Below are 25,185 nucleotides of genomic sequence, written 5' to 3'. Positions count from 1 at the left end.
TTCAACTAGAAGAAGACAGGTTGTCTCCTAAACTCATTAGAATAACTACTTCACTGAAGATGGTGCATCAGCTTAATCAGTGAATATTAAATATCTCAAGACTGTTGTGAGGATTAAGTAATAAGACACGTGGGAAATGAGAATGTCTAGCACATAGAGGTTTGTATCGTTATTATTATAATCAGGACCATTGCCTGTTCAGAATATCAACAAGGTTGGCAAGGTGATAATTCTGGGGAGTTAAGTAATCTGGGCTCAGAAAGGTTCTCATGATCTGGATAAACTCTTTCTAAAACCCTCCACCTCATTCTGCGTCAGTGTACACCAAACTATACCAAGCTACTCAGCTTTCTGATTCTCTTAGAATTGGTAAAGAAGGTGTGCAGGGGAGGCCTTGAGCCTTCCCATCACTAGAATGTCTCACCTCACTTAAACAATCTCCTTAGCATTCTGGTTTATACAACAGTTGTCAATGTAATTTACCTTTGAGTTTGTGTGACCATTTCTGGATATGCCAAGAAAGTCCATTTCTTAGGCAGGAAGACTGGAGACTAGATCATCCTTTGAGACGTCATTGTGCCTGGCCACTGGCCTTTCTCTTCAAGTATGCATACTGTTACCTTAAGACTTCATTCAAAATTTCAAAAGCCCTATTAACTTTCATGAAAGCCCAGAGCTCATTTACCCATTTTCTAGACTGCTCCTCAAGAAATTCTGGCAAATGAGGAGGTAAGATACTGCCCAGGTAGTCACAATAAAATAGAAAGGGTGAAAGGGCTGCATGAAAAAACGTTCTACAGAATCATAACAGATGGATTTTTTTAGAAGAGCTGTTATATAAACTAGATTTTTTAGTGGTGTATACTTAAAAGGACAAAACAAGGACCAATTATTAGAAGTCAGTGGAAGACATTTCATAATCCTCAATGTGATGCTTACCTTTCTGCCTCCTATTTAGTCATCAAGAGTTTCTGATACTCCATACTCTAGAGTCTAGAAGAGTTTCTGTACTCTAACCAACTCATGTTCATCTCATTCTCCCTGCCTTGGATAAAGCCCTCACCATTCATGATCCTCCCAGAGCTCATTAATTAGTCTTTCTGCATTCTGCTAAGGGCACTAGATTCACATCTTTCTGAAACATAGATAGAATCACATCAAGTTCCTGCTTAAAAACCCCTCTTGACTCCCATTGTCTATGGCAGTGTTTCACACAAAGTATTTAGACATGTTCTTGAAGATATGAACATTAGATCATGACTTTTAAACTTTGGGTTTTCAAACATATCTCTTCTACAGGGAAGATATGAATGGCATTTACAAATAATAAATGTTAGTTTCTTAATTCCCTAGGGATCTGTGGACATATTCTTAGGAGCCTATTTTTTCCCTCTCTGGAGAAGATTTAGAAACATGGGTATTCACGGCATATTCTAAACCTTCTATACCTCTTTGTTATTTCCCATTACAAACTTAATATTCTAGCCATACACATTTTCTCATTTTGTTGTATCTAATCTTATGCTTTCAATACTTCTATTCCACTGCATATGTTATTCCCACAGCTAGAAGTGCCTTTCCTTCTCTGCTCTTCTTGGTGAGAAATTATCGCTATTTCAAGATCCGGTTCCAATTTCTCCAGGTTGGGAGATGTTTCTGGTTTAGTTCTGGGTTCCTACCTCATTTTATATTGAGCATCATATTGTGTTTTCCTTATGGGTTTGTGTGATGTTTTCTCACTAGCTGGTGAGCTCCTCAAGGTCAGAAACTGTGTAGTAGTCACCTTTTCATGTCTTTGGACTTTTATAATTTCACAGAGTACCAGGTTCATGGAGGACTCTTTAAGTTGAATGCAATTAGATTTTGTCTTAACCTAAAGAACATCCTGTTCTCCCTTATGAGGTAGGTTGATCTCTGTTCTTGGAAGACCACATAGTGGTACTATTATAGTGGGCATCTCAGCAAAATGAGAGATGTTGAACTGAATACATTGAGAAATGTCTTCCAACTATATGTTCCATGGTTCTAAGTTGCACTGTGCTTGGGGCTGAGAACATACCATTAAATTAGAGTCGTTCCTTTTTCCTGCACCTTCTTCTATTTTAGGTATCAGGAGCTGCCTTTGCTCTTGACTCCTTGCTTCTGGGAATTCACTCTGAAAAGCAGTACTTTTACCTTCAGAAATGCTCCCTCCCTGGGTCTGTCTCAAGAAAGTTCCTCTTCTGTCTTTCCTCCTCCCTGTATTTTTCTCTGCACCTAGCACATCATGATTTATTTTCTCAGGATGCAGTCTATACTTAGTTTGTAAGCTAATTGTCAGAAAAATTAATGACTGATAACTGAGTTGTCAAAAACTAATTCCAGTTTAACATAATAATAGCTGCCATTTTTTGAAGAAATGTTATACGTTCCTTACATATATTATATTATTTAATCCTTACATGAGCCCTCTAAGTTATTATTCTTATCTACATTTTCCAGATGATGAAATTAAGGCCCTGAGAGTTAAATAGCTTACTGAAGGTAACAGATCTAGGAAGTGGTAGAGTCTAGATCAAATCCCAGTCAGTCTGATTGCCTTTAACCACTTCCCTAAACTGCCAGCCCACCCCATTCCCCAATACCCACAGCAGTACAATTTTTGCATTATCATTATTATAAAGTGTGAAATACGGGACACCGTGGGTAGTCAGAGATTTGCACATGAGAAGATTCTTCTTTGAATCGAATAGCCCATACTCCACAGGGACCACCTAATCAGAAGACTACCTTTTATGATGCATACTAATTCTTCTTTGCTTTATGTGTCTCTTTCACACAATTCATAAATCACACATTTTCAATCTTTACTTCAGCATTTAAATCCAAGAGGAAAGCTGAGGTTACATAAATAACTTCCGTAGACAAAAATGCAACAGTTCCTCCATCCCAGGACTGGCTGTGGGAATTTGTTGTATGGGAAATACATCAAATACTTCTCATGAGACCCAAAAGAAAAAAGGTCAGCAATAACTGTGAGGTTCAATCAAAACTAACAATTCAATTCCACCTGCATTTATTGAGAGAAGAGAGTGCAGTGTTTGCCAGTGGCTTTGGGCAGTGTAGGTACAAGGTGGGTCTAGAATATTTTGTTGTACCAGAAAAAAAGAAAGAGCTAAAAAATGATAGGGTCGTGAAACAGAGACATAAGAATTGGCTTGAAGGTGTGCCCAATGGTGAAATCTGGGACTGTTTTTTACAGTGGGGAATCTGGTCCACACGTAAAACAGGTGATCAAATTAGCATCACCAAAGTGACACAGAGGGTCATCGTGTGCCTTCCGATGTTAAATGCTCTTAGAAAGACACGAAACCTCTTCTGTAAAATTCTGGCTAAGAATACATTACCTGGATCCATTCTACTAAAAATTCTATTAAAAACAGGAGCATTCTGTTAAAAATGGGGGGGATGTATTCTCCAAAAATGTGAATCTCGTCAGAAAAAAAAGGCTGTGGAAATATTTCACATTAAAAGAAGGCTAAGGAGAAATGGCAACTAAATGCCATCAGACCCTAGACTGGACTCTTTTACAGAGAAGAAAATGCTGTAAAGGATATTATTAGTGTATTGAAAAAAATGCAATATAAACAGTAAATTAGATTAAAGCATTACACCTAGAATTTACTGAAGTTGATAACTGTTCTGTGGTTATGTAAAAGAATATTTTTGTTCTTGGGAAAAACACACTGAAATATCCAAGGGTAAAGGGTTCTGATCTATGCAATTTACCCTCAGATGGTTCAGAATGAGAGAGAGAGAGAAAGAAAAAAACAAGTGTAAATGGTAAGTGAATCTCGGTAGAAGGTATATGTGTGGTTTTGTACAGTTTTTATTGTTGTAATTTTTCTGTAAGCTTAAAATTATTTCTAAAGAAGAGAGTAAATAAATGTGTCCCTGATCAGGAAAAACTCTTGTTGGTGGCTCAGATCAATGTTTTCTAACATTTTGCTACCAGTAAATAGGTTTCATACAACAGGTATAGACAAACTAAGTGATGGGTTAGGTGCAACTGGAAGAGCCCTAGATATTATTTATGTTTTCATTTATCAAACACATATTGAACACCTATTATGTGCCAGATAATGTGCTATAATGTCTTTTCTCTCTTTCTCAAGAAAGCATACTAGACTATGAGTAAATAAGAATAGCTTATTGGAAAAAAAATAATTCACAGATATAAATTATTAGTATTCACAAATTATTGACAATAAATGTGATGTCCTCTACTGACTCTGCGCATTAGAAACTCATTTGAAAGCCACTGGCTGAGTTGACATGGCTCAAGCCAGTTTTCTTTCACTTGAGGCCCAGAGAAGTGAGGCTCCCCTACCTTCTTTCTGTGATCAGCCCATGTTCCTTAATAACAAAGTTTATGCTTTCTCACTGTTAGAAAATCTGCCTGAATAACCTGTAATGTACTATATATAATTCCCTTAAGGATGGAGCCCCACTTTATAATGTCATTAAGTCAGCATCTGGAATCCTGCTATTAACCCCTGCACAGTCCAACAGGACGCCCAATGCACCCACGTGGTGAACACCAACTTGTCTGTGTGCCTTCGTCTTAGTCTGTAGGCTCAGAGACTCCTGGGCACCAGGCATTGCCTTCTCTTGTTATATTATTGAAGGACTAGCTTGATATTTTCAACCTTCAAGAAATGCTCAACTCACTCAGGGTCATCAGAGTACAATGGAAAGGACTCTTGGATTTTGGCACTTGCCAAATCTAGAAACAGATTTAGCTCTGCCACTTACCAAATGGGTGGTAGCCAAATTACTGATATCTCTGATCCTGTTTCCTCTCTTTAAATTAGAAATAATGATGCTATCTTCCTCAGAGGATGGTTGTAAGAATTAAGTGAGATGGTACTATACAGAATCTTTGGCACAGTGCCTTGCAGATAGAGATTACTTGGAAAACGTTAATTACTAATATTATTTAAGGAAAATAAACACAATTTTTATTCTAATAGCTGCGCCGAGGTTCCTCTTTAGGGTGACACTCTCCTTGTTTAAATTGCTTCTGAGGTAGAGCAAGGCCCTAAGAACTTCTGGATTAGAAAAATATAAGGAAATGAAAGAGACAGAGACACTATTCTGCACAGCTGAGCAACAGAAATTAGAGGACAAAGCAACAATCACAATGACAAGAAACAAACAAAAAAAGTTAAGGAGGAAGAAATAGGAAAAGAGAAAGTTTTGTCTCCATGGTAGGGTGCCAAAGAGTTTTTAGGAGGTGGAATGTCTAGTGTTAAATTTTGAGTTATCTGCCTTGCCAGAATTGGTCCCCTATGTCTCTCCAGAACTCAGATTAAATCTGTAACTTGAGTGAATATTCCTATTTTTTTGTTTGTTTGTAGGTTTGTTTCCGTAATGAAAATTGAGATGGCAGAGATGGGTTTCATGACTCAGTCAGCACTGAGCAGAGAAGAATGAACAGATGCTGAAGGGAAGATGCAAGCAAAGTTGAGAGCTTTTCAGGAAAAGTAGGTAGGCCTTAGAAGAGACTATGATAAGGAATCTCTGACGAAACACAGAAATCTTGAGGGATAACGGGACGGGGCCTTAACCTTACATGGGATTTTACCCTTATTATAGTTAAAAGAACAGACTTGTCTCAAAGAGGCTAGCATTCAGAATATTCTATTTTTTTCTTTTCTCTTCTTTATTTATTTTTTTACTAGCTCACCTGTTTACTGTAAAAGGATATAACTCAGGAACAGCCAGATGGAAGAGATGCAGAGGGCAAGCTGCAAGCTACAGAATATTTTAAACTAGATAAAAATACTAAAAGTTAGAAAAATATTATAGGTCCACAGTCCTATATCTATAATTCCAAAATACAAACAGGTCAAAAAATGTATTATTTTGTTTGGCACCAATATTTTTTTAGTGGAAAACCTGACTTTATTCTCCATTAGGCTGCCTCTTGTCTCAATTTATTGACCTGGTGGGTACTTTCATACATTTTGCTGAAGAGTTATTCATGTTTCAGATTATGTGTGCCCCCCATACTCTCCTAGGGTTATTGGCCATATATGTACACATGCCACATGCCCTACTCAACTCAGAAAATTCTGAATTCTCAAACACTTCTGGACCCAGGATTTTGGATAAGAGATTATAAACATGAATTCAGAAAAAAAGAAAATTTAAATGAGTGGAAAAAAGGAGATTACCTTCCAGTGTATTTCTAAAGCTGAAGTTGGCAGCTTTATCCATGGAACCTGATTCATACTGGGTCAAACTCAGGCAAAATTCCACATCAGCAGAGGAGGGGAGCCTTGGGGTCCTGGCTTTGTCGTGATTTCCAGGATTGCGCAGTATCGGTCCCTCAGACGTCCCATTGCATAAAGTGTGACGGCTGTTGTACTCCTCCAATTGGCTGCAGATGACCTGCACAAAACGCCTTTATGTTAAAGGGGTGTTGTCTCCACCTCTAAGTCAAAGGGGGAAGGTAGGGAGGTTGAGGTTCCTGATTACCATATTTGGATTTCTAATTACCAGGAGATCAATGTTTTAAAGTAAATTATTGAAGGAAACAGCTTTCTGAGGGTTGCAGAATAACCCATGAATGTTACAATTCAGAACAGAGTTCTAGTCTTGAATCTACCACTTGAGAAAATAAATTAAATACCATAGGTCTCCCCTGTATCGGACGGCGGGGAAGATGGCGGAAGAGTAAGACGCGAGATCACCTTCCTCCCCACAGATACATCAGAAATACATCTACACGTGGAACAACTCCTACAGAGCACCTACTGAACGCTGGTAGAAGACCTCAGACCTCCCAAAAGGCAAGTAACTCCCCACGTACCTGGGTAGGGCAAAAGAAAAAAGAATAAACAGAGACAAAAGAATAGGGATGGGGCCTGCACCAGTGGAAGGGAGCTGTTAAGGAGGAAACGTTTCCACACACTAGGAAGCCCCTTCGCGGGCGGAGACCACGGGTGGCGGAGGGGGAAGCTTCGGTGCCGCGGGGGAGAGCACAGCAACAGGCGTGCGGAGGGCAAAGTGGAGATTCCCGCACAGAGGATCAGGGCCGACCGGCACTCACCAGCCCGCGAGGCTTGTCTGCTTACCCGCCGGGGCTGGCGGGTCTGGGAGCTGAGGCTCGGGCTTCGGTCGGAGGGCAGGCAGAGGACTGGGGTTGGCGGCGTGAACACAGCCTGAAGGGGTTAGTGCGCCATGCCTAGCCGGGAGGGAGTCCGGAAAAGGTCTGGAGCTGCCGAAGAGGCAAGAGACTTTGTCTTCCCTCTTTGTTTCCTGGTGCGCGAGGAGACAGGATTAAGAGCACTGCTTAAAGGAGCTCCACAGATGGGCGCGAGCCGCGGCTAACAGCGCGGACCCCAGAGGCGGACATGAGACGCTAAGGCTGCTGCTGCCGCCGCCACCAAAAAGCCTGTGTGCGAGCACAGGTCACTATGCACACCTCCCCTCCCGGGAGCCTGTGCAGCCACTGCCAGGGTCCCACGATCCAGAGACAACTTCCTCGGGAGAACGCACGGCGCGCCTCAGGCTGGTGCAACGTCACGCAGGCCTCTGCCGCCGCAGGCCCGCCCCGCACTCCGTGCCCCTCCTTCCCAGCGGCCTGAGTGAGCCAGAGCCTCCGAATCAGCGGCTCCTTTAATCCCGTCCTGTCTGAGCGAAGAACAGACGCCCTCCAGCGACCTACAAGCAGAGGCGGGGCCCATTCCAAAGCTGAGCCCCAGGAGCTGGGCGAACAAAGAAGAGAAACGGAAATCTCTCCCAGCAGCCTCAGAAGCAGCGGATTAAAGCTCCACACTCAACTTGATGTACCCTGCATCTGTGGAATACATGAATAGACAACGAGTCATCCCAAATTGAGGAGGTGGACTTTGAGAGCAAGATTTATTATTTTTTACCCTTTTGCTCTTTTTGTGAGTGTGTATATGTACGATTCTGTGTGAGATTTTGTCTGTATAGCTTTGCTTTCACCATTTGTCCTAGGGTTGTATCCGTCCTTTTTTTTTTTTTTTTTACTATTTGAAAATTTTTTTTCTTAATTATTTTATTAACTATTATATTTTATTTTATCCTCTTTCTTTCTTTCTACTTTTTCTCCCTTTTATTCTGAGACGTGTGGATGAAAGGCTCTTGGTGCTCCAGCCAGGAGTCAGTGCTGTGCCTCTGAGGTGGGAGAGCCAACTTCAGAACACTGGTCCACAAGAGACCTCCCAGCTCCATGTAATATCAAACGGTGAAAATCTCCCAGGGATCTCCATCACAACACCAACACCCAGCTTCACTCACCGACCAGCAAGCTACAGTGCTGAACACCCTATGCCAAACAACTAGCAAGACAGGAACACAACCCCACCCATTAGCAGAGAGGCTGCCTAAAATCATAATAAGTCCACAGACATCCCAAAACACACCATCAGACGTGGACCCGCCCACCAGAAAGACATGATCCAGCCTCACCCACTAGAACACAGGCACTAGTCCCCTCCACCATGAAGCCTACAAAACCCACTGAACCAACTTTAGCCACTGGGGACACACACCAAAAACAACGGGAACTATGAACCTGCAGCCTGCAAAAAGGAGACACCAAACACAGTAAGATAAGCAAAATGAGAAGACAGAAAAACACAGAGCAGATGAAGGAGCAAGGTAAAAACCCACCAGACCTAACAAATGAAGAGGAAATAGGCAGTCTACCTGAAAAAGACTTCAGAATAATGATAGTAAAGATGATCCAAGATCTTGGAAATAGAATAGACAAAATGCAAGAAACATTTAACAAGGACCTAGAAGAACTAAAGAGGAAACAAGTAATGATGGACAACACAATAAATGAAATTAAAAATACTCTAGATGGGATCAACAGCAAAATAACTGAGGCAGAAGAACGGATAAGTGACCTGGAAGATAAAATAGTGGAAATAACTACTGCAGAGCAGAATAAAGAAAAAGAGTGGAAAGAACTGAGGACAGTCTCAGAGACCTCTGGAACAACATTAAATGTACCAACATTTGAATCATAGGGGTTCCAGAAGAAGAAGAGAGAAAGAAAGGGACTGAAAAAAGATTTGAAGAGATTATAGTTGAAAACTTCCCTAATATGGGAAAGGAAATAGTTAATGAAGTCCAAGAAGCACAGATAGTCCCATACAGGGTAAATCCAAGGAGAAACGTGCCAAGACATATATTAATCAAAGTGTCAAAAATTAAATACAAAGAAAACATATTAAAAGCAGCAAGGGAAAAAATAACAAATACACACAAGGGAATCCCCATAAGGTTAACAGCTGATCTTTTAGCAGAAACTCTGCAAGCCAGAAGAGACTGGCAGGACATATTTAAAGTGATGAAGGAGAAGAACCTACAACCAAGATTACTCTACCCAGCAAGGATCTCATTCAGATTTCATGGAGAAATTAAAACCTTTACAGACAAGCAAAAGCTGAGAGAGTTCAGCACCACCAAACCAGCTTTAGAACAAGTGCTAAAGGACCTTCTCTAGGCAAGAAACTCAAGAGAAGGAAAAGACCTACAATAACAAACCCAAAACAATTAAGAAAATGGGAATAGGAACATACATCTCAATAATTACCTTCAATGTAAATGGATTAAATGCTCCCACCAAAAGACACAGACTGGCTGAATGGATACAAAAATATGACCCATATATATGCTGTCTACAAGTGACCCACTTCAGACCTAGACTGAAAGTGAGGGGATAGAAAAAGATATTCCATGCAAATGGAAACCAAAAGAAAGCTGGAGTAACAATTCTCATATCAGACAAAATAGACTTTAAAATAAAGACTATTAGAAGAGACAAAGAAAGACACTACATAATGATCAAGGGATTGATCCTAGAAGAAGATATAACAATTGTAAATATTTATGCACCCAACATAGGAGCACCTCAATACATAAGGCAAATACTAACAGCCATAAAAGGGGAAATCGACAGCAACACATTCATAGTAGGGGACTTTACCACCCCACTTTCACCAATGGACAGATCATCCAAAATGAACATAAATAAGGAAACACAAGCTTTAAATGATACATTAAACAAGATGGACTTAATTGATATTTATAGGACATTCCAACCAAAAACAACAGAATACACATTTTTCTCAAGTGCTCATGGAACATTCTCCAGGATAGATCATATCTTGGGTCACAAATCAAGCCTTGGTAAATTTTAAAAAATTGAAATTGTATCAAGTATCTTTTCCAACCACAATGCTATGAGACTAGATATCAATTACAGGAAAAGATCTGTAAAAAATACAAACACATGAGGCTAAACAATACACAACTTAATAACGAAGTGATCACTGAAGAAATCGAATACGAAATCAAAAACTGCCTAGAAACAAATGACAATGGAGACATGACGACCCAAAACCTATGGGATGCAACAAAAGCAGTTCTAAGAGGGAAGTTTATAGCAATACAATCCTACCTTAAGAAACAGGAAACATCTCGAATAATCAACCTAACCTTGCACCTAAAGCAATTAGAGAAAGAAGTACAAAAAAACAGCAAAGTTAGCAGAAGGAAATAAATCATAAAAATCAGATCAGAAATAAATGAAAAAGAAGTGAAGGAAATGATAGCAAAGATCAATAAAACTAAAAGCTGGTTCTTTGAGAAGATGGAAATAATTGATAAACCATTAGCCTGACTCATCAAGAAAAAAAGGGAGAAGACTCAAATCAATAGAATTAGAAATGAAAAATGAGAAATACACTGCAGAAATACAAAAGATCATGAGAGATTACTACAAGCACCTCTATGCCAATAAAATGGACAATCTGGAAGAAATGGACAAATTCTTCAAAATGCACAATATGCCAAGACTGAATCAGGAAGATATAGAAAATATGAACAGACCAATCACAAGCACTGAAATTGAAACTGTGATTAAAAATCTTCCAACAAAAAAAGCCCAGGACCAGATGGCTTCACAGGCGAATTCTATCAAACATTTAGAGAAGAGCTAACACCTATTCTTCTCAAACTCTTCCAAAATATAGCAGAGGGAGGAACACTCCCAAACTCATCCTACGAGGCCACCATCACCCTGATAATAAAACCACACAAGGATGTCACAAAGAAAGAAAACTATAGGCCAATATCACTAATGAACATAGATGCAAAAATCCTCAACAAAATACTAGCAAGCAGAATCCTACAGCACATTGAGAGGATCATACACCATGATCAAGTGGGGTTTATTCCAGGAATGCAAGGATTCTTCAATATATGCAAATCAATCAATGTGATACACCATATTAACAAATTGAAGGAGATAAACCATATGGTCATCTCAATAGATGCAGAGAAAGCTTTCGACCAAATTCAACACCGATTTATGATAAAAACCCGGCAGAAAGTAGGCATAGAGGGAACTTTCCTCAACATATTAAAGGCCATATATGACAAACCCACAGCCAACATTGTCCTCAATGGTGAAAAGCTGAAAGCATTTCCACTAAGATCAGGAACAAGACAAGGTTGCCCACTCTCAGCACTCTTATTCAACATACTTTTGGAAGTTTTAGCCACAGCAATCAGAGAAGAAAAGGAAATAAAAGGAATCCAAATCAGAAAAGAAGAAGTAAAGCTGTCACTGTTTGCAGATGACATGATACTATACATAGAGAATCCTAAAAATCCTACCAGCAAACTACTAGAGCTTATGAATGAATTTGGTAAAGTAGCAGGATACAAAATTAATGCACAGAAATCTCTGGCATTCTTATACACTAATGATGAAAAATCTGAAAGTGAAATCAAGAAAACACTCCCGTTTACCACTGCAACAAAAAGAATAAAATATCTAGGAATAAACCCACCTTAGGAGACAAAAGACCTGTATGCAGAAAATTATAAGACACTAATGAAAGAAATCAAAGATGATACAAAGAAATCAAAGATGATACAAAGAAATGGAGAGATATACCATGTTCTTGGACTGAAAGAATCAATATTGTGAAAATGACTACTATCCAAAGAAATCTACAGATTCAATGCAATCCCTATCAAACTACTACCAGCATTTTTCACAGACCTAGAACAAAAAATTTCACAATTTGTATGGAAACACAAAAGACCCTGAATAGCCAAAGCAATCTTGAGAACGAAAAATGGAGCTGGAGGAATCAGGCTCCCTGACTTCAGACTATACTACAAAGCTACAGTAATCAAGACAGTATGGTAATGGCACAAAAACAGAAAGATAGATCAATGGAACAGGATAGAAAGCCCAGAGGTAAACTCACGCACATATGGTCACCTTATCTTTGATAAAGGAGACAGGAATGTACAATGGAGAAAGGAAAGCCTCTTCAATAAGTGGTGCTAGGAAAACTGGACAGCTACATGTAAAAGTATTAGATTAGAACACTCCCTAATACTATACACAAAAATAAGCTCAAAATGGATTAAAGACCTAAATGTAAGGCCAGAAACTATCAAACTCTTAGAGGAAAACATAGGCAGAACGCTCTATGACATAAATCACAGCAAGATCCTTTTTGACCCACCTCCTAGAGAAATGGAAATAAAAACAAAAATAAACAAATGGGACCTAACGAAACTTTAAATCTTTTGCACAGCAAAGGAAACCATAAATAAGACCAAAAGACAACCCTCAGAATGGGAGAAAATATTTGCAAATGAAGCAACTGACAAAGGATTAATCTCCAAAATTTACAAGCAGCTCATGCAGCTCAATAACAAAAAAACAAACAATCCAATCCAAAAATGGGCAGAAGACCTAAATAGACATTTCTCCAAAGAAGATATACAGAGTGCCAACAAACACATGAAAGAATGCTCAACATCATTAATCATTAGAGAAATGCAAATCAAAACTACAATGAGATATCATCTCACACCAGTCAGAATGGCCATCATCAAAAAATCTAGAAACAATAAATGCTGGAGAGGGTGTGGAGAAAAGGGATCACTCTTGCACTGCTGGTGGGAATGTGAATTGGTAAAGCCACTATGGAGAACAGTATGGAGGTTCCTTAAAAAACTACAAATAGAACTACCATATGACCCAGCTATCCCACTACTGGGCATATACCCTGAGAAAACCATAATTCAAAAAGAGTCATGTACCAAAATGTTCTATTTACAATAGAACAGCTCTATTTACAATAGAGCTCTATTTACAATAGCTCTATTGCAGCTATTGTAGCTCTATTTACAATAGCCAGGAAATGGAAACAACCTAAGTGTCCATCATTGGATGAATGGATAAAGAAGATGTGGCACGTATATACAATGTAATATTACTCAGCCATAAAAAGAAACGAATTTGAGTTATTTGTAGTGAGGTGAATGGACCTAGAGTCTGTCATACAGAGTGAAGTAAGTCAGAAAGAGAAAGAGAAATACCGTATGCTAACACATATATATGGAGTCTAAGGAAAAAAAATGTCATGAAGAACCTAGGGGTAACACAGGAATAAAGACACAGACCTACTAGAGAATGGACTTGAGGATATGGGGAAGGGGAAGGGTAAGCTGTGACAAAGTGAGAGAGTGGCATGGACATATTGACACTACCAAACGTAAAATAGATAGCTAGTGGGAAGCTGCCGCATAGCACAGGGAGGTCAACTCAGTGGTTTCTGACCACCTGGAGGGGTGGGATAAGGAGGGTGGGAGGGAGGGAGACGCTAGAGGGAAGAGATATGGGAACATATGCATATGTATATCTGATTCACTTTGTTATAAAGCAGAAACTAACACACAATTGTAAAGCAATTATACTCCAATAAAGATATTAAAAAAAATACCATAGGTCTCATCTAGCAAATGGGGATAATAATAACTACTTCATATAATTGTTGTCAAATATTTATTTGGTGGGAAAATTAATTTGACAATCATCTGTTAAATATCCATTGTGTGACTTTCATATGCCCTTGAAGCTAGCCATGGCCCAGAGTTTAGGTCTGTACACTCTTCTTTTATTTCTTTCTGTATCTTCTTCTTTGTCTCTGATGACCAGTTTCGTAGCTTACAGGCCACTATATGGTAAGAACTTCCTAATTCCTATCTGAAGTTCAAAAGACTCCTCTGAACTCTAACCCTGTGTATCCATCTCCAACTTCATATTTCAGTGTTATCTCACAGGCATCTCAAATGGAACACTTAAAAATCAAAAATTTGTTCCTTTGTAATAGCCTATAAGGGAGAAGAATCTGAATAAAAAAAGATATATAGGTATGTAAAACTGAATCACTTTACTGTACACCTGAAACTAACACAACCTTGTAAATCAACTATACTTTAATTTAAAAAATTAAATTAAAAAAGAATTTTTAAAATAAAAAAACCTTAAAATAAAAAGATTAAAAAAATATTGTTCCTCTCCCTCTATTTCCTTTCACATGAACTATCCTTCAGCTTAAACCAGAAGCTCATGAATCTTCATTTTTAAGCCAGAGACTGTTATCATTTGTATTTTGTTCCCCTTTATCCTTCAGATTAAAACCATCAGCCAATCTTGTCAATTCTGCCTCCAGAATACATCTTGAATCTTTATTTGTTTACAAATTCTGTGATCCACCTGCTGAAGTCAGACTGGCTACTCTTCTCTGGGCATCACTCATGCTTCTCCTTCCCACATCTTTGTTCTTGCCTGAGCGTGTTCACTCCTTGCCATTTATCTGATATTCTACCTAATCTTCACGGCCAAAGCAATATTTTGAAAAAAACAGTGTCAACTCTGACTTAAAAAGTAAATCAAAAGGGTTCAACTCTAAAATATGAAGAAATTTTAGAAATCCTTCACCAAATTATTTTGCTTACAGTTTCACTAATATGTAGGCAGAAGACTGAACTTTGATAAAATTATGTGACTAAATAAGTCAAAAGGAGCTCTTTCAATAAATATAAAAATGCTAAGTGATTTTAAAAAACATCATAATTTAACTGGCAGAGTTTTCTTAGTGGTTTATAAGTTAATTCTTCATCTTAAAATCATGGATGCCTTAGGTTCCATGATGTCAATTAAGCAGGTAGCAAGATATCAGCCTTAAACAAAAGCATAAAACTCAGGAGAGTCCACACTGCCATCAGTGAGACTGTTCACATTGGGCACTTAGTCTGTAGGAGGCCTGTGCCCTCTGAGTAGATAACGTGGTTGTTTGTCAAACTCAAACTTGACTCACTTTAATCTCCCTTGATAAACAGTCAGTATCACTTCCTTTAAAAAAAAAAAGTAATCTCCATGAGGATAACTTTCTTTTTTTTGTTACTGTTTATTCCCAGAATCTATAATAGCGGCTCTATAACAATTTGATGGGAAAATAAACAAGTCAGTGGATGAACCAGTGAATCTTCAACTACCAAGAGGTGTTGCACATCGTTTTTAGCTAGTCCTGTTACTGATACCAACATTTGCCCTAGAAGATATTTCCAAAAATATATCGTTTGTATTAAATATATACTAAGGCCCCACTCTCAATAGGGAAGGCATCTCTGTGTACATTTTTTTAAATTCACAAATGACCTTGTAGGTTTATATGATTTTATCCCTATTTTAATGATGAGGAAACTGAGTGTGGAAGAGTATAAAAGGCTAGTAGGATCTAAAACCCTGTATTATGATTAATAATTTTATGGGCAACAGGCAAGGCACATGGAACAATATTTTAAAAGTGAAGTCTTCTTGGTCAGCTGCTTGCATCACAGTTAGGAATAATCAAAACAATCCTATCAGTCTCTGGCTCCAGTGAGTTGGCAATCTATAAGAATGTAAAAGCAAATTAACTCACCATCAGATAGAACTGAATGAGCCTTGCCCCCCCGGGAATGGCTGCTACTGTGTTATACAACAGACACTTAGAGAAGCTTTTAATTTCTGGTCATTAAGATATCATTTATGAATTGAAGGGTTGTGTGTTGGAAAAGAATTAGTTTCCAAATTCATGTAGGTGTGGGCTTCAACTCTGGCTCAGCTACTTACTAGCAATGGGGCACTGAGTATGTTATTTAGGCTTGCTGAGTCTCAATTTCTCCAACTGTAATATGAAATAATAAATATTACATATTAATGTATAATTTATTATATTTATTATATTAATAAAATAATAAAATGCAGTTTCTGGCTCAACAGATGTCAGTTTCTAGTTTTCTTCCTACTTCATGACATTCCTCAATCCTTTTATCCATGCATAATTGAGAACTTGAATTGTTGGGTGACTTGTCTAAGGTCATGTGATGTTCAGAGCCAGGACTAGAACATTAATCCACAGTCCTCCTGATTCCAAAGCTATATCCAGTAGATTTATGACTGCCTGTAAATGGCTTAGGGATGGTTGAATAAAGCTAACTTAACTTTTGCATTGAGTGTAATATATTGGATTCCTTTAAAGTGTCAATTAACTAGACATCACAGTGGGTATATAGATGAAATCATTTTCATTCCTGTTTGAATAATAAACCATATCAGGATATTTTCAAAAGATCCTACTGCCTAAAAGACTCTTACAGCAGACTCAGTTAAATTAGAGAGGTTTGAATGAAACTATTTTTGCTGAAATGCCAACAGCCAAGTGGCTAAGTGTTCAGATGACAATGTATTAGTAACAAGGAAGAAATCTACCCCATTTCCAGAAATAATTTGAAAAACTTAATCTCAAATTATTGTTTTTATATTTGATACAGAAGGAGAGGCAGGGTAGAAGAAAGTGTTATCACTATGGTTACCATCATGCAGATTGCAGTCAGACATGCTTTCCAAATTGAGCAAATTACTTAAGCTCTCTGAATATCAAGGTTTTTCATCTGTAAATGGGGACTATAACAACTTTTTACGAAGGATCAAATAATTTTACCTAAGTAAAGCATTTAGTATATAGTGCCAAGTACAGAGTGTTTAATAATGGCAACTATTATATTATTATTGAATACAAGACCATTGGGCAGGCCACCAAATTGTTAACCCTGACTCTGTAACACTGAATAGTCATTATTATAATAACTATCATCAATATATCATATAAAGATATATTATAATTTCGGTATATGGAACTCAAAGAATATGTCAGATACTAAACTAGTCATTTTACATTAACAGATTTCATTGAATCCCTTTACTATAATGCTTTAAGATATGTTATTCTAATTTTAAAGAAAAAACGGTCTCAGAATAATTAAGTAACTTGTCCAGGATTTTGTAGCTAAGTAAGTTACAAAAGTCATGTTTTTATGACTCAAAAGACTATACCCTTTCCACTGCATTATTCTACTTTCCATTCCATTTAGTATTTTCATCAGCACAGAAAACACACATATATGATAATTGCACCCCATTTTTTCTGTTGAGAAAAAAAAACAAAGGTCAAAGATTCCAAATAACTTGTCCAATAACATCTGGTAACTAGCAGAGGTAGAATCTGGTAAGTGGCAGAGGTCTTCTGATGAGGAATTTGTTCTTTTTCTGTTTCAACACAGGTGACTTATATGATTTGGGGGAAACAGATCAAGCTGTCCCAAGTCAAATGAAAAAAGGGAGACATAGAAAGAAGAAACAGATGTATTAATGGAGAAAGTGAACTTAGTGTTCTCTTAAACATAAAGAAATAGCGACAAACAACCAGTTATTAAAAGCTTTAGGAGCAAAAATTCTATCATGACATTAGAGGTTTATCTAAATAAAAATGTAAACCCTATGACATTCCACAGAATCTTTTTCATAAAGAAAAAAGAGAAGCTGTTAATTCACTGAGCTGTTGCCATGGTTACCTAAACCCATGACTCGCTGCTGAAAAGTAACTTTTTTTTCTTCCTACTGTTTGCGTCCATGTGATATGCTTTTCACCTGATGAGTGAATTCCCTGGTCACACTTCACTCATGCCCATCATCTTGGAAAAATTTTTCTCTTTATTTTGATCCATCATGACAGCTACCCTTTCCTTCTTACGGCTAGCTTATCTGCTGCTTGCATAACATTGGATCTAACTGTGTTGAGCGTAGGTATTTGTACTTTAATGTTCACCCCCCACCTCCAAAAATAATGGACTGCTTTAATTGACGACAAACATGCTTCTAGTTTAAAAGCTCTTGGCATTAAACAAACCAAAAAATAAAGGAACAAATATACAAAAAAAAATGTGAATTCTGAATATAGGCTTTCTATGAAAACTAACATTAAGTACATCATTTTTAATATATTATTTTATTGAATAAAAAACCTTATCAGTAAATATTATTAATCTCACTTAAGTAACACTCGGGTTGTAACTTGCCTGATCTTCTCTATGTGTGCTTTCATTTTTTGCACACACACACACACACACACACACACACACACACAAGCCTAGAGAGAGCTACACAAAATGTTTTATTCCAGACAATAAGTTACTGCTTATTTTGGTATAATTGTGTCCTTGGCCTTGGGGATCCAGTGCTATAAATTATGGCTTAATGTTCTAGAAATCTAGCTATGTCTATGCAGAGTTTAATTTTTTATGTGTGTTAGCACTGGAACTAACATTTCTATGATTTTCAATTTTGTTCAATTCAACATATATTGACAAAGCCCATTCCATGTATATATTATGTTCCTGATTCTGTGGACATAAAGATAAATTAGAAATGGTTTCTACATTGGAGCAGATGGCAGTCTGTTAGACAAAGATAGGCTTGAAAACAATTACATGTATTGAAGAATTATAGGTACTATGATACAAATCTGTACAAAGTATAATGATAGTGCAAAAGGGTGAAGGTCAATTCTTCCTAAGGGATGTGGATAAATAAATGTCTAATAGAATAATTTCACTCTAACATGAATGAAAAGGACTACATCAGAATATCTGCCCCAGCTGTCTGTGCAACTGAATATTAAGGGAGTTAAAGTGACTACAAGTCAGAATTTACATCCATAAATTAGTGGCTTGTTTTATCCCTTCCAAGCCTAAATGGCTCCTTAAAAATAGGAAACAACATGGTTAACTTGAAATAGCATTGGAGTCAAAGGCACTGGGTTTTAGTCCTCAGCTGTGTGACCTTAGACAAATCATCCTAGCTTTCGGGGTCTCACTATCTTCTTTTACAAAATGCAGGCAGTACACTACACACCACTGAAGGTCTCTTAGCTCAGAGTTAATAAATCCTATGAGTTAATAAATCTAAAAACTCTATTTTTGTGTATGTCAAATAAAAGATATCTGAAACCAAGAAAAAGCAGGAGGCTTTGTACCAAAGGGGCTGAGTCTAACTAATTAAGAAGATATTAATGAACTCACCAAGTCTGGAAGATATTTGGTCTCATCATCTCGCATAAAACAGTCTAGTTCTTGATTTGAGTGTTCAATTCAGGCAAAAGCATTTAAACTAGTGGTGTGTTTATTATAGAACCTGAGTTTGTAAAGTGAAAGAGATACCAAAACAATTTCCATGTTAATTAAATCAGTGATTCTTAGTGCTGGCTGTGCATTAGAATTCCAGTAGAAGTTTTTAAAAATACAGATGCTTGGACTTCACAGTGGACCCCCTGACTATGATTTTCTGGCAGAAGGTAGATGGGTGGAACACATGCAATTTTTTAAGCTCCTAAGTGATTTAGAAGATACTGAGAACTGATGAATTAAGTCAATATAAATAACTGATCTTCATTTTTAAAGGACTATAACCAGAGATGCTCTGCAAAGGAATGGAAACAGCCAACTAGAATTGGGTTTGACTGTCACCTCACACAATGACACCACTCATGGTAGGTGAACCTAAATGTTCACTCATTTCACCTTCCTTATTTAAATTGTCGTTTGCTCATTTTTCTTCAACGGTCTTTGTCCTCTGTATTTCCTAATCTTATTTTTAACACCAGTTACTACACAGTAGTTTAATCATAGAACAATATCGAATCTAATGTTGTAACAATTTCAACTTAGTGTTTACCTACTAGACCCAAAAAGTTTTATTTAGCAGTAAAACTGGACACAGTTGTAAAGGAGAGAGAAACAGAAAAAAATTTCCACTCAATAATCAATAAATGAATAGAAAAAATTAGAAACATAATTTAGGTACTTCCAAGAAGCCTACATCTAATGTAATTAATATCAATTAGTATTTGCCTATTAAGCTTTAGTGTGAATGTTGTAACTTTTTGGTAATTTAGATAATCCTCCAGTTTTTCTGGGTCAAGAGAAGCAGTTAAGGAAAGCATTATAACTAACTGAAAATCCCGCATCCAAGCTTAACCGTATTTTAAGCAGTAACGGAGGATGTGAGAGTTAGATGAGAGTTTTGCACTTTATAGATTAAGGTAGGACGTCTGAAGGCTTATTGAAATAGTTTTTTTTTTTTTTTTTGAAGCACAATTTTTCCAGCCTTTCCTGCACAAATTCACTCCTTTCTCTTGGTAAATAGCTGACATTAGTGACACAAGACATTACAGTGGTCATTTTCAATGAGCTTCAATAGGCTCCATTTGGAAGGTGTGTGAACTTAGTGCAGGGGGGCGGGTGGGAAGCCATCCACATTTCAAAATTGCAGAGCACCGGGTGAGAATGCAAGATTCTTCCCATCTCATTTAAATATTGGTGTTTAGTTCCATAAAGCACTGCTAGTCAAAAGTGCTGTATTAGAAATGTTTGGAATACAGGCAGAAAAACATTCCTTCCACCTATGGTTTTAAAATGATAAATAATTAAAAGCATATTTCTTTGGCTACCTTTTGCTCCTAATCCAGAGTGAAAAAAATCAGAATGGGAGAAACAGAAATTAAACTTCAAAATAACAATCCCTTATCTCGTGCCTCAAAAGTTTGCACATATTTTGGAAAAAATTATAACTTCTTCTGCATCTTATTGAAAAAAGTGAGGTAGGATGGCCAGATCCTTTCAACATCATAGCAGACATGTCCTTGGAAATACTGGGTTGGCCAAAAAGTTTGTTCAGGTTGTTCCATAAGATGTTACAGAAAAACCCGAATGAACTTTTTGACCAACCCAATATTATAGGGTTGTCATGCAGCCAGCCTATCTGAGAACAAATCTTGTCTCTGCTATTTACTAGTTCTGCGATCTTGTACAAGTTACAAGATATAATATCTTTATATTAGATATCTTTATATCTAATATAAATATCTTTATACCTCAGGTTGGTTTTTTTAAATCTTTGAGATGGGGAGTGATTAGTAAGGATATTAAATGAATTAAGGCACATAAACACAACAGGGGCTGATACATGCTAATTGATCGATGAATATTAGCTATTTTCATTATTTACCTGTTAGAGCTTCAGGGTCTTCATATATTTTTTTAAAAGAAAATTTAATCTAAGTAATATTCCCCAAATTTTGCTGATGGTGATAATCACCATAGACATTTAGTAAATGAGGTCTTCCCAGGAACCTCCTTTGAAGATTCTCATCAATGGGATTCCTGGGATAAAGATAGGAATTTGTATTTTTAATTTGTGCAATGTATAAATTTTATTGTGAATAAAATTTCAGAAACATTGACCTAAATCATTTATTTACCTAATCATCTAAGTATTCGTTCATCAGTTGGTTCAACAGATAGTTCATGAGCTCTTACCATTTGCCAGGCACCATCCCAGGTGCTAGGAGATACAGTAATGAACCAAGTACTTTTTATTCATTAGATTTTAGGAAACAAGTAGAGGATATTAGACAAATAACCACAAAAATCTCTTCGGAACTATAATTGTGAAGGTGCTATAAAGGGAAAATACAAGGTATGTTGAGAGCTCTTGACAGGGAAAATTTTCTAGGCTTGGCAGGAGACAGAGAGATGGGAAAGGTGTTTATGAAGACCTTCCAGAAGAAGTGATTGCTACGGTTCTTTTATGCTCTGATATTGTATGTCAAGCACATCTTACCTGCCAAGAGGAGAAGAAGGATGCTGGGCTGAGTAGATTAGGGTTTGCAGGGTTGCGCCCTCCCATGTACTCATCTGTGCAAATGTCACAATTTTCTGCATCTCGCCAATCCCAGTATGGGATAGTGAAGTTCTCATCCCCTGTCAGCTTCTGGATTTCTTTTTCCCACAGCAGCAAGAAGAGTCTATGCCAAGGCAGGAAACCTGGTGCTTCATGAGCAAAATCAATGTCTCTCCAGATTTCAGAGCCCCCAAGTAGTGCGTCCCTTGACACATAATAATGCATCCAGACAAAGAGGTCATAAACGTTGATGTCATTAAACAGAGGCATTGATCCGTTATTCATTTGGCCATAGGTGCCTGTGGGGATGACATAGTCTGCGCTGGTAGTATGTTTCGCTAAAGTGAGGTAGGCAAGAAATTTGTTCTTCTCTGGGACACTCAAATCAAAGATGTTTCTTCTCACCAAAAGTCGCCTCTCTGTGCAGGTGGGTCCCCAAAAGCCAAACTTACAATTTCCACAATTGAATCCCATGAAATTGCCAAAGCACTGGCAGGTCCGATTATAAAAGACGGAGGGCCAAGACTCCCGGTCGTCCACCCCTGCAAAGGGGAACTGAGGTCCAAGTGGTGCCTTGGACAGAATGATGTCTTGGCAGGAACCCCGGCCTGAAAGCTGTCCACAGGGACTCCCGTCACCCTCCCATGGTGGGCAGCATTCCTTCTCCATCAGGTTCTTAGAGGAGGTGCAGGCTCGAGGGAAATGGCCAGCAGAGGTCTGGAAAGTCCACAGCAGGCAGTACAAAGCAGCCAGGAGCATTCTTCCTCTAGTTCTCACAAGGTCTGCCTGAGCTGGTTAACTGAGCCACACACTTCTCTTTCCAGCTAACCCTTCAGTGACTATCACATGTTTTGGCTAAGACCTATATAATACCACTCCCACCTCCAGCATCAAACACTCTCAGTCTTTATCTTAAGCTTTCATCTTCTGAAAACCACATGACTAACTTTTCCTTGGAGTTGGCATGTATCCCACCAGTGGGATAGGCCTACGTTAAAGTGAGAAACACTGTTCACCATTAATAGTTTAATTCTTATGGTTAGAATAATAATAATACCACCTGATCTAAATTAACCCAGTTAATTGACTATAAAATTAGTGATGATTTAAATTTGCAAGTGAGAAACCATGTCAGGAATAGAGCTTCTTTTATTAAGAAAAGTCAGGCAGTGTTAGAGATTTTGGGTGCAAGATGGTTTCTCAAAGACCATAAATAGGCCACAGCATTGGTAGAATTCGTCTTTGCAGAAAGAGACACTTTTCAGAGCCTAGAGATTATTTCTTATATCTGAAGGTTATTTATTTATTTTATTTTTTGCGGTACGCTGACCTCTCATTGTTGTGGCCTCTCCCGTTGCGGAGCACAGGCTCCGGACACGCAGGCTCAGCGGCCATGGCTCACGGTCCCAGCCGCTCCACGGCATGTGGGATCCTCCCGGACCGGGGCATGAACCCGTGTCCCCTGCATCGGCAGGCGGACTCTTAACCACTGTGCCACCAGGGAAGCCCTGAAGGTTATTTATTTTATACAAAGTATCAGAAGAAAAATTTTTTTCTGATACACTTCCTGATCATCTTGATGCTAGCTGCTTGCTTGCTGTCTAATCACTCATTTTCTGACTATTATTAATGAGAGGTCACTTTGATAGCTGGGTGGTCTGCTTTATTTTGGAAACTTTTACTAGTGAATATTCCAAAGGAAACTCTTTTGTTTTAATTGAAGTAGTTGATTGTCAATATTATATTAGTTTCAGGTGTACAACATATTGATTCAATATTTTTATACTCCACGTAAAGTTATTATAAAATATTGGCTATATTACCTGTGCTGTACAATATATATTTCTGGTTTATTTATTTTATATATAGTAGTTTGTATTTTTCTTATTTTAATGCTATAACGATCTTGTTTACCCCATAAGTTCTGGAAATCAGGAATTCATTTGAAATTTTGTTGGCAATATGGTCTTGCAAAAGAGTTCTCAATGTAGTGAGTGAATGAATAAGGACTGATATATTTATATTTATTTATATATTTATATATATTATATTTATATTATATATATTTATTCAACAAATATTTATTGATCATGCAAATTTTTTCAAGATTTTTTTCTCTGTGTGTACAGTGAGCTAGATAAATTGAAATGCATGGATAAAAATATTATTTTACCACTACACTAGTTTTCAAATGAGTAGTATAGAAAATAAGAACATCAGACTTTTAATGGAGGGACATATTTGTGAACTGAGGATACTGGAAAGGATTGCACAGTTTTGGATAATGGTATGCAAATTTTATTATGGGAGTACTCCTTGAGCCAAACTTTGAAGGATAGACATAAGTTGGAAAGACAAATGAGAATGGAGACAATACTTCAGGAAGGAGAAACTATAGAGAAGTGAGAGCTGTACTTCATCTGCTGAGTTGGAGAATTGGCTCCAGATATGCCCCCATGCTATAGGGAATTAAACCTGGACCCAATCCATGGAGGGGCTTAAAAATCACGTGTTTTGTACTGAGGTGAGTTGAAGAGTTACAGGATGAGAGTAGTCAAGTCAAAGCTGCCCCTGTGAGACTTCCTTCCTTATCCTGCTCCATACTTAAAGCTGGTGGTCCCTTGAACTTGAGGAACAAGTGAGAGAAAGTGAAAGCTCTGAGGAAAGCATCAGTGTCTGCAGTCTTAGCTGTAGGGATCCAGGGAAGGTCATCACTACATGTGATGCTGGAATGTCAGCCTTTCTGCTCTCTACCCATTCTGCTGGAATTTTTCTCATGATTTAGAAGAAACATCAAGTCTCCACCCTACAACTCTCTTGAGACTCAAAGCAGCCTTTTTAAGTAGAAGGAGCAGTGTGTGTGAGAAGAAGAAGAGAAGAGAAGTTTCCATGGAAATGCCGCCTCTGGCTGGGATCAGGAAGTCATCACATGATCTCCACAAGGAGGCTTAATCTTTTTTCTTCCTTCTTTCAGAGCCACAGAGAGATTAACACAAGGCTTCTTGTCCCTGGGGAGTCTTAGTTCTGTGTTACTTATAACCACATGTGGCCTTTTATAATTCTGTTGCATCTACTTGCAGACAGAATTTAACTTCTCATGTTCAGTTTAATTAAGAAGTTTGCTTTATATTTGCCTCCCATCAGGCTTCCCAGTGAATAACTTAGAAAGCTTCCATCACACCACTAGGCTTCTGTGTCTACTCTCCCAAGTCTCTTTTTCATAA

General features: G+C 37.9%; 1 protein-coding gene across 1 annotated transcript in view; it reads right to left on the bottom strand.

Annotated features, from left to right (window-relative positions):
- The window catches only part of TYR (tyrosinase), a 111,375-nt gene extending 88,195 nt beyond the window's left edge, over positions 1 to 23,180 (bottom strand). Inside the window, exons 1-2 of the mRNA XM_027083630.1 lie at positions 21,902 to 23,180; positions 6,219 to 6,435 (exon numbers count right to left, since the gene is read on the bottom strand). Coding sequence (XP_026939431.1) covers positions 6,219 to 6,435; positions 21,902 to 22,720 — 1,036 coding nt within the window. The 5' untranslated portion in view covers positions 22,721 to 23,180. The remainder of the gene's footprint in view (positions 1 to 6,218; positions 6,436 to 21,901) is intronic.
- Between the last annotated feature and the right edge of the window lie 2,005 nt (positions 23,181 to 25,185).

Source organism: Aethalodelphis obliquidens, unplaced genomic scaffold (genome assembly GCF_003676395.1).
Source record: "Aethalodelphis obliquidens isolate GAN/ISIS:26980383/991018 unplaced genomic scaffold, ASM367639v1 scaffold50, whole genome shotgun sequence".
In the NCBI taxonomy this organism is placed as follows: Eukaryota; Metazoa; Chordata; class Mammalia; order Artiodactyla; family Delphinidae; genus Aethalodelphis; species Aethalodelphis obliquidens.
This window is presented reverse-complemented; position numbering and strand designations above follow the sequence as displayed.